The sequence below is a fragment of the Salmo trutta genome, chromosome 22, assembly GCF_901001165.1.
Source record: "Salmo trutta chromosome 22, fSalTru1.1, whole genome shotgun sequence".
NCBI classification, from domain to species: Eukaryota; Metazoa; Chordata; class Actinopteri; order Salmoniformes; family Salmonidae; genus Salmo; species Salmo trutta.
In genome coordinates, this window is record NC_042978.1 from 37,653,815 (window position 1) to 37,664,716 (window position 10,902).

Genomic DNA, 10,902 nt, shown 5'->3' on the forward strand with positions numbered 1-10,902 from the left:
TGCTTACTGCTGCGAGTGACAGTCTGTTGTTTTAGATAGGGGGAGCACAGCAGGACAGCATTGAGCGAACGCTTGCCGTGGCCAGACCAAACCATTCACTGATCAAGCATATGCTGCCCTCTTCTGGTATAGTATAAGTATTGTACTAAAACTGAACGTTGTCTCTTTTCGTTTCAGAAAATAGTAACAAAAAACATTTGTTTGAACCCTTTCTATTTGTCACATTGTGGTCAAGCAGAGATCTACAATATCCCCGATTTTTTTTAAAGAAAAACATTATTATTAGGAAATAATCACCTTGAGTAGCAAACATGTACACTATTTATCATTATGTTGTGTGTGGGATTAATCATGTATACGAAACTTACTTTGTCAAAGTACAGTAAATGTAAATAGAGGTCTGCAGTGCGCCATAGGAAACAAACTATAGTGGGTAATGTTCCCCCGCTGACGTACCACAAGGTGTCAATATCCTGTAAAACACTTCCTCCTTCCGCTGTTACAAATTCTTGTCAATGTATTTTTGTCTGTCTCTATTGTCATCCTATTAGGCAGTAAGAGGGGAAGCTTTAGAAGAAGGACGTATCTACTGGGCAGTCGGGAGAGCTAACTTATTCATTGATTGAATAAGCTTGTAATCAAGGAAATTATAGAGCACTTAGCTGATAACAATTCCAATTTAATTGCCATACCCAGCTAGTTTAGCTATCTAGCAAGCAAGTAGGTCGGTCACTGCAAGTTCTCCCTATCCAAGCCTTCCCTTTCTGTGAGAATAGGAACTAAGATTACTAGTAGACATTATGGCGAATTTGCTCACCATGCAGTTTTGTGCCACACTCAGGAAACCTGGGAATCTGAAGCCTCTGAGAAGCACTTCTACAGCACTAACAAACAAACGAAGCTACAACAGCGAAGATAGAGAGTACCTGCATAAAAGCATCGTGCCTACAATGCACTACCAGAAGAGTTTACCCAGGTATGTAAACACATGTGAATTTCATTTATAGCATATTTTGGTTATTTAGTTACTTCTTACCTCATAATGCATTGTCAATCGTTGTTAGTATCACACCTTAGACAATATATTTTCTCTGAAATATATCAAGTGTGCTAAAACCAGTTCTAATTCTGTAAGTAGGTGACTGTTCATGGCACGAAAGGGAATGTAGGTGAAAGTGCACATAGATCTGAATGAGATACAGGATAGCCACTGGAGGGAGCTGTTTGTAAATATGTACCATGTACTGCCGTAGTTACGCATTTATTTCAGATAAAATAACGATCCAAAATGCTACAGGCTACCAGTTCCAAAACTGGAGGATACAATCAAAAGGTATCTGGCTGCTCAGCGGCCTCTTCTCGATGACGACCAGTTCAGGTAAGCACCAGTCACCTTCCAGTTACTCACACTTAACACTTGAGGTGGTGCCTTGTAAATGATTTGTCACCCACACATTCAATGTTTTTAGTACCACAGAGAAACTGGCCCGTGACTTTGAGAATGGCGTGGGGAAACAAATGCATGAGGAGCTGGTAGCGCAAGACAAGCGGAACAAGCACACCAGCTACATATCGGGTATGATTTTACCATTTTAACAGAAACCTCACAATATTAACCTATGTAACTTTGAAATAACCATTGTTCGTACATAGATCCCTGTATTTTCGAATCAAATTGTATTTGTCACATGCGCCGAATTCCAGTTGTGTAAACTGCTTAAGTAAAAATACCCCCAAAATACTACTTAAGTAGTACTTGAAAGTATCTGCTATTTATATTTTTGGTAACTTTTACTTCACAACATTCCAAAAGAAAATAGTGTACTTTTTACTCCATACATTTTCCCTGACACCCTAAAGTACTCGACAGGAAAATTGTCAAATTCACGCCCTTATCAAGAGAACATCCCTGGTCTACCCTACTGGCTCTGATCCTGCAAACTCACTAAATATAAATGCATTGTTTGTAAATTGTGTGTTTGTGTGCCCCTGGATATCTATAAAAAAAAAATGTTTTAAATGAAATTATTTATACTTTTACTTTTGATGCAAAAATATACTTATGTAATTACATTTACTTTTTAGACTTAAGTATATTTAGACTTACTCAAGTAGTATTTTACTGGGTGACTTTCACTTTTACTTGAATCATTTTCTATTAAGGTATCTTTACTTTTACTCAAGTATGACAATTGGGTACTTTTTTTCACCACTGACGAACACAACAGGTGTATACCTTACCGTGAATTGCTTACTTACAATCCCTTAACCAACAATGCAGTTAAGAAAATATTTACTAAATAAACTAAAGTTGAAGAAAAAAATTACACAAAATAACAATAACAAGGCTATATATACACAGAGGTTACCGGTACCAAGTCAATGTGCGGGGGTACAGGTTAGTCGAGGTAATATGAGCATGTAGGTAGGGGTAAAGTGACTTATGGCTTGGGGGTAGATGCTGTTAAGGAGCCTTTTGGACCTAGACTTGGCGCTCCAGTACCACTTGCCGTGCGGTATGACTAGGGTGGCTGGAGTCTTTGGCAATTTTTAGGGCCTTCCTATTTTAATTAGTCATCGCATCCTCCTAGCCCCATGGTTCGACATGTACCTGTCAGCGCGGGACTCCGTAGTGCTGAACTTCAACCCCTTTATGTCCTTCAACCCGGACCCCAAGACGGAGTACAACAACCAGCTAGTGCGAGCAACCAACATGGTGGCTTCCGCTGTGCGCTTCATGAAGACTCTCCGCGCTGGACTCCTGGAACCCGAGGTGTTCCACCTGAACCCAGCTAAGAGCGACACGGACAGCTTCAAGAAACTCATCCGCTGGGTCCCCTCCTCCCTGTCCTGGTAATGAAATGTACAGATAAAATGTAAATATTGTTCACATTGAATCATCAACAGCAAGATGCACCATCATGCTTTAGCTTGCACTAATATACAGCATCAGTTCCTAGATGGGCTTTACAATAAGTGAAAAAGGAGACCAAGAAAATACAGTACATATCTAATCCAAACATTACAAAATGGTTCACAAATGGTTACATTCTTGATGTTCTTTGATTTACAGGTATGGAGCCTTCATGGTGAATGCCTACCCTCTGGACATGTCTCAGTACTTCCGCCTCTTCAATGCGACCCGCATCCCCAAGCAAGGGAAAGACGAGCTCTTCACTGACCCAAAAGGACGCCACCTACTAGTTATGAGGGGAGGCAACATGTACGTGTTTGACGTGATAGACCGCGATGGGAACCTGGTAAAGCCAGCGGAGATCCAAGCCCACCTGAAGCACATCCTGTCGGACCCGACCCCGGCCGCGGCCCACCCCCTGGGGCTGCTGACCAGCGAGAACAGGGACACATGGGCCCGGCTGCGGGAGAAGCTCCTGGCCACTGGGAACGGAGAGGTAAATATTTTGATATCCTTCAAATGTTTGTCTTTTACCATTAAGGACCACTTTGGAAATCTATTTTTTTTTTTCAAATTATGTCTTCTGGGATCTAATGCTTGTTGTTAATGTAATATTTTTTTCAAAAAAAAAAAAATATATATATATATATATATATATATATATATATATATATATATATATATATATATATATATATATATATATATATATATATATATATATATATATATATATATATATATATATATATATTCAATTCAGGTGCTAGGTCTGGTGGACAGTGCCCTCTTCTGTCTGTGTCTGGACGACGAGAGCATGAATGACCACATCCACATCTCCCACAACATGCTGCACGGGGACGGCACCAACCGCTGGTATGACAAGTCCTTCAGCATCATCATGGCCAAATGCGGAAACGCCGCCATCAACTTCGAGCACTCGTGGGGCGACGGCGTAGCTGTTCTCCGCTTCCAGAACGAGGTGTTCAAGGACTCTACGGAGAACCCACTGGTGAACCCTGGCTCTCAGCCTGCAGCCGTGGACTCAGCCTCAGCCGTGAGGAGACTCCAGTTCAACCTAGACGCAGAGCTGGAGAACGGGGTCATCAAGGCCAAAGAGAACTTCCACGCAGCTGTATCCAAGCTCACCATAGACGCCATGCAGTTCATGAAGGTAGATGGATCATTTGCACTGAACCTGACCATTGTTGCAACCATTTTGCACTTTGATGTTTATTGTTGCTGTCACCCCCTGTCCTTTGTATGTTTTGAATATATTGCTGCTGCTGACAAATCAATTTTCCCTTGGGGATTAAGTTATCATCCATCTATCTAAGGGCGGGAAGGAGCAGTTGAAGAAGAAGAAGCTGAGTCCGGATGCCATTGCTCAGCTAGCGTTCCAGATGGGATTCCTGAGGCAGTATGGGCAGACGGTGGCCACATACGAGTCCTGCAGCACTGCAGCATTCAGACACGGTCGTACAGAGACCATCCGGCCTGCTACAATACACACACAGCGCTGTGCTCAGGCCTTCGTGCAACAGCCAGGAAAACACAGCGTTGAGCAACTGATAGGCATGCTCAGCGAATGCTCCAAATATCACGGGCAGCTCACCAAAGAGGCAGCTATGGGTCAGTCCACTTTATTTCTAGATTATATGATATTTTATCAAGTTGAATAGAATGTAGTTGAGTGAAATGTTTTTGTAATGGTCTCAAATTTTATCAGTCATTTCAAATATTACAATTTTGTGTTTTTCTGAATGTTTCCCCCACAAGCCCAAGGCTTTGACCGGCATCTGTTTGCCATGAAGTACTTGGCCAACTCAAAGGGCCAAGCCCTACACAGCCTGTACCAGGACCCAGCCTACGCCGCCATCAACCACAACATCCTCTCCACCAGCACCCTCACCAGCCCTGCCGTTAACCTGGGAGGCTTTGCCCCTGTGGTGCCCGATGGATTCGGGGTGGGCTACGGTGTCCATGATGAGTGGATTGGCTGCAATGTGTCTAGTTACCCAGAGCGTAATGTTCATGAGTTCCTGCAGTGTGTTCATAAGTCTCTAGAGGACATTTTCTCTGTTCTGGAAGGAAAGCCTCTCAGCTAAAGAAAGGTTTTACCGCAAATCCTAACTTCCACTTCAGTTGAATTTTCACTGTCGGGCATTGACATCAAGTGAAAATTCTAAATTTGTTGTAGTTCGGCTGATTTCGACTACAGTTGTATAGTACAGTGAGATGAATGTCAGCTTGAAAAGTCACATTTCCTGAGGTGTGGGTTGGAAGTACTGGTATAGGTTAATAAAGAGGGAATATCAAACAAGCTCTGCATGGTTCAGTAGAGGTCATATTCATATACTGTCAAGTAGCTAACTGACTGTACACAGATTCATAATGCCCAAGGAAATACCAAATACACTAGAGTCATGAAGGCAAAAACAATGAAAGCTTCAGGTGTTTGATTGATCCAATGTTTCTTCCTTTTCTAACTAGCATTGCAATGTATTTATCTAGAGCCTAGTAAATTAAGTCGCACATTTTATAGTACTAACCTTTACAGATAAAGGCCAGTGCTTTTGAATTAATGTCCTCATGTAAAGGCCAGTTTGATAGGGAAATTAAATCTAGTAATATTGATATATTCAGAGTAGCACTTCATTTTTTGTTGCTGTAGAGAGCCTTGTCAAAGGATTGTATCACAATTTACAGATATCCACGTTGCTTTGTGATGTAAAATGTTTTAAAGCAATACCTAAGATCTTTGCTATTAAAGGTCCAATGCAGCTGTTCTCTATCAAATCCTTTCTAGGTAACAAGTACCTGTCATCATTTTAATAAAGAAATGGTCAAAAAGAACAGCTTCTTAAGCAAGAATTTTACTAGGACTGTCTTTGCGGGGTGGAGAAAATGGAAAATTTGCGGTCTATTAATCAAATTACCGCATTGGGGATATCACCATGGAAGGTCAACTCCATCCCACCAACAGGCTGAAATCCAGTCTTTTCAAACAGCGCTTACACTAAAAGGGCATTATCATTTTCACAGTATTATTCCAACTTCGATGTGGAAATATAAAACGCAGGACAATCCCATTTGACTGCACTGGGGCAGACGGTTTTCCTTCTGGAATGTTCACCTCACACACAGCTTTACTGAAGTAGTGTAAAGAACAAACTAAATGTGGCCTGGAATAATGAATATATTTTGCTCGACTGTAATTAACTTTCTGTTGATCCGTGTACTGAGTTGGGTGCTAGAATAAAATAGACTGACCTCTGTACGGAGAGATTCCTATTTCTTTGTCTCAAAACCGACAGGACTGAGCAGCAGGTAGTGTAGTGTGCAATTCTCCAACCTTTTTCATACTATCAAAATGGACTAAACCACAGCTATGGCTTCCAGTAAGTAACACTTAAATGTATTGAAACGCAAGGCTATTAAAACATTTGGAATTTTTCCAATCATTTATTTAAAATAAAAAAGACTGATCGATCAAAAGCAAATGTACATTTGTAATACATGAATCAAAAAATGAAATTAAAACATTTCCCAACAGAAAAAAAACATCCCCTCTTAGATGGGCTTGATCTTGAAGTGTAATCCAATGAGACTGAAGACGAGACATTTCAAATCCTGAACCAGGTAGTAGAACACGCGGAGGCCTTCTGGGTCCCTGGAAAACACAATGGCATTTACTTTAGAAGCTGGCACCTAATTCCACATCAACCCCACTATGCACTTGTGGAGATCTGAGTTCCATTGGGAACTTTGAGGGATATATACATTTGAGAGAGTATTATTGTACTTACTTTGACTGGTTGACGTCAATCAAGGAACCAATCTTGGAAGTTGTGAAGGAAATGTGCTCGTCGCCAATGACGATCTCCAGCTCCTAAAAGAGTTAAGAAGTTAAGACACTCCTCAGACACTATTAGTAATTCAAGCCATAAAAAAAAGAACATTGTTTACTAAATCATTGTAACTTTATGGGGTTGTGCCCGGAGTCCCGTCTTGTGCTGAAAGGGTCAGACTTGAACACTGGTTAAAATTATTTCATTGGACAGATGTCTGATGTGGACAGCAGAGGTCACAACCCCTAGAAGACTACCATCACTAAGTAAACAATGGACTTGACTTTCATGGCCAGCCCTTCCCAAAAGCACAATAAGTTAGAGACTCGTTGCCTCAGTCAACCTCCATGCTTTGTAAGTTTCCGTATTTAGAAGTGGTGTGCACCAATATTGATAATTGGATAGGATATCATTTGATATCGATATGAGCAAGACATATCTTGATATCGGTTTATTTTTTCTGTTAATTGCTAGGACTAAGGTTAACTGAATTTGTTTATTTTCATTTTTTAAATAACTAATTGACTGCCGTCGGTTCAATTATTTGAATTCCACTTTGTTCAGTTTTTTTTCTTACTGTCGCTCAACACAGAAGCTCTTTAGAGAGATCTCTCTCCGGGACATGATAATTAACTACAATGACTAGAATCCATTGCACCTGTTCTCATTGGTTCTTTCCATCAGACAAACACAGAGAGGAAGAGCAGTTGCTACGGTCTCTACATCTAATTGATTGCTAGTTATTATTTAGCAATGTTAAAAGTATGCCTTATCTACTTTGAAGAACTACTGAAATAGTGAGTGTCAGGCAACTAGGCTAACCTGAAGGATGACTCTTTGGGGAGAACAGAGATAAAATGCTGGCTGCTAATATTTGAGTAAAGATGAGATGACTTGGAATGAAATAATACACAATTGAAATATTAAGTAAAGTAAATAAAGGATGGTTTATTAATAAGTTATACTCAGTAATAGGCAGTCACAAGTGTTGTCACAAATCAGGATTTTGACTTCGATACCACAAAGAAAAAGGCATATTAGCCAGTCACAGAATGGCACTTGATCCTGACAGAAACTCAGCTACTGCTCTGTTCAATCATTGGGCATCTTTTGAGTTCAAATTCATTACATTTGAGACATTTGATACAGTCATGTATGCATTAATTAATAAATTATACAACCAATTTGACTTTGGTAAAAACAAACTACAAAACATTATGGTAATCATTTATTTGAATGAAATCTCTACTGAAACTGGGTAAATCAAGATGTTGCCTAGGTCTATTCACCATACAGGTGAATGCATATTATTCAATAAGAGTGTGTGCATGTTATTGAACTTGTTTTAGCTGATTTCATGGGCTACAGATGACAAACAATCCCTTCCATTCAATAATTATTTTTATTGGCAACTACTAGGAGAACATATCTTATATTAATGGATCAACATTTGCATAGAAGCAATCTCTTTTATAAAAGTGTGCACTGCCTCTAAGAAACTAATGACATTCACAAAGTAGAACGTAGCTGTGGAATCTGACTTTGTGGCTATGCAATCTAGAAACCAGACAGGAGGCAAGGGAGACGAAGAACAATACATTTTTGGTGGCGAGGGAGACAAAGTTAATAAATAATGTTGTTGGTCACAAACAGTTTTGAAATCAGCATATTTTGAGTTACGGTTTGCTTATTATCACACAATGTACTAAGGTAGTGAATTATGCTGTAAGCTAGCTGGAAAGTTAGCCTACAATTAAAGCTGGAAACTTCTGTGCAGCACGAGTGGGGAGCTAACAATAAACCCCAAACAGCTCTAGCAATGAATGAGTATGTGACACTTTGCTGTTTGCGCTATCAAGGGGCTGCGCTGATACAGACTTGATCCTCTCATTCACGTGACACACATTTGACAGAAGTACCTAACATTACAAAAATTGTAGTAACAATTTTTTTTTTATCATCAAACAAGTACACAAGTTTCAGTAATCAGTATACCGTGCAGCAATAGCAGTCACCACCATCATTGGGGTTTAATTAAATAATGTCATCATCATACTAAAAACAAATATGTAATATACACAAGCCAAATATTGTATTTATGTAATGTGAATAAATGGTTAAAGCCTAATAAGTGATAGTAGTGGACTGTCCACCATCTGTTTTATTATGTGTTGTTACCGTATTGAACCCACATAATGCATTTATTGTTAAAATATATAAAAAATGTAATTGAAAAACATATTTTTTTTATGAACCAGAACTCAAAAAACAATAATCGCTAGGCACTAATTAACCTACAATATTCTGCAGGAGAAAAAAGAAGTTAAAGCATACATGGCTGTTCCTACTAGCACAAAACTTGAGTTAGCCTATTTAAATTCCTCCCGATGGACCATCAACTGGATGGACTTCCCATTGTATTTGAACTGGTTAGGTAGCTTTATGCTACCAGAACATTCACACCTTGCCCAATGGGCAATCTGCAAGCAGTTGTCTAGACTTCACAGAAAAGTGAACATTCACACAGTTGCAACTCGTACACAGGAGGTACTAAAACTAACAGACCATCAGGCTGCTCAATAGGCACCACTAGTCAGCTTCCTGAAATCAAATCCAATGTATTTTCTACAAACCAATATGATATCAAATAGATTTTCCATTTCGGTGTCCATCACTAGTATTTAGGAAGGTGTGAGTGGGTGAACCGACCTGTCTGCCCACTCTGTCTGGGGGCGGCCACAATGCATCATCTTCCTTGGTGATCTCACTGTCATCTATGATCCTCTTCAGTTCCTCCATCACACTCTTGTGTACATAGGCCTGTATTGGAGAACAATCACAATATGGTTTCTATGGCATATTCAATTGCTGCAGCAGCATCTCACACAGAAATTGGATTGATGGGCAATACACAGATTGATGTAACAAAGTAGCCCTTTGTAAATTTGTAAAGTTACCTCTTTTCTGATCATGACGTCATTCTTGTAGTTGCTGTTGTTCGCGTACCTCAGTTTACCTGAAAATACAATCAATAAATTCATTGTTATCTTCACGTTCGTTATGAATGTTGTTACATTGTTGACACACTGCACTGTTACACAGTAGTCTTTTATTGTAGCTAGTATACATTTAACCGTTTTTAAACCTGCTGTAAAACCTTCTAGGCTATTTGTCGAAATCTGTTGGCTAACTAGCTAAAGAAATAGCTCCATTGCCAAGTTAGCTACTTGTATAGCTAGCTAGCTAGCGCCTACCTAAGTTAGTACTGTAATTAGCTAACGTTAGTTAGCTGGCCAGAATAGATGAATGAGGTTATGGTACAGAAATAAGCACTGACTAAGACGTAACGACGCAATTATAGTATTTCTGAGGCCATGATTTTATAACAGAAAACAAGACTAGCTATAAAAGCTAATTCCGCTAAAAGCAATGAGGAAATGCTGCTAGCAAGCCATCGTTTGCGTACTTTGCTAGCTAGCTAATGCTAACTGGCAGGCTAAAATTGCCGCCTAACTTACCGTCCGGTCTAAACTCGAATTCCAAGAACTCGTGTCCAAACTTGCCCTTGTGCCCGACATAATATCTCAAATAAAAGTCAGTTGTTGACATTATAAACCGCAAATGCAGTGTTTACGGAGTCTGTGAGAATCGGAATCAACGAAAGCACACCTCCAACTAAATCGTCTTCCGCACAACACGCATGCGTGCTGTGGCGCTTTTTTGTTATAGCAGATGAATGGTCGCATTGCATTGATGTCAGAACAAACCGGCTGTGCTTTAGCGTGTATTTTAACCGGCAGATGTCAATAAAACACCATATTATTTAATGATTGGGTCCCAAAGATTGTGCCTCACTGATCTGTTCATATTACTTGCAATCCATTTATATGGTTTTCTCCATCTGTGAATCTTGTAAAGGAAACATTCACACAGCATACATAGTACAAAAACTTTATTTCCTTGTTTGATTGCAGATTGTTTGCATTATATTTACATTATAATACAATTATTAAGGCTCTTGTAGTCATATCCTTGTGTGTGTCAACCAGAAAATGAATCCCTACATGAAAGAATAATATTACTATTTTATAATTCCAACTTTGAGGCAAAGCAGTTAGGTCATGGTTATCACAATTT

General features: G+C 39.6%; 2 protein-coding genes across 3 annotated transcripts; one reads left to right on the forward strand and one right to left on the reverse strand.

The window, feature by feature from the left end:
- Positions 1 to 480: 480 nt before the first annotated feature.
- cpt2 (carnitine palmitoyltransferase 2) lies at positions 481 to 6,194 on the forward strand. Of its 2 annotated transcripts, XM_029707881.1 has the most exons (9): positions 482 to 720; positions 842 to 976; positions 1,298 to 1,378; positions 1,470 to 1,576; positions 2,592 to 2,853; positions 3,074 to 3,410; positions 3,678 to 4,088; positions 4,252 to 4,546; positions 4,694 to 6,194. In XM_029707881.1, the coding sequence occupies exons 2-9, from the start codon at positions 951 to 953 to the stop codon at positions 5,020 to 5,022; spliced, it is 1,848 nt and encodes a 615-aa protein (XP_029563741.1). In that variant the 5' UTR covers positions 482 to 720; positions 842 to 950; the 3' UTR covers positions 5,023 to 6,194. The 2 variants fall into 2 exon arrangements, with proteins under 2 accessions (XP_029563740.1, XP_029563741.1); XM_029707880.1 differs by having other exon boundaries at positions 481 to 976.
- A 157-nt stretch (positions 6,195 to 6,351) lies between these two features.
- On the reverse strand, positions 6,352 to 10,482 carry LOC115158682 (protein mago nashi homolog). Its single transcript, XM_029707882.1, has 5 exons — positions 10,284 to 10,482; positions 9,723 to 9,781; positions 9,475 to 9,585; positions 6,724 to 6,806; positions 6,352 to 6,587 (listed from the first exon to the last, which is right to left on the reverse strand). The coding sequence occupies exons 1-5, from the start codon at positions 10,372 to 10,374 to the stop codon at positions 6,488 to 6,490; spliced, it is 444 nt and encodes a 147-aa protein (XP_029563742.1). The 5' UTR covers positions 10,375 to 10,482; the 3' UTR covers positions 6,352 to 6,487.
- Between the last annotated feature and the right edge of the window lie 420 nt (positions 10,483 to 10,902).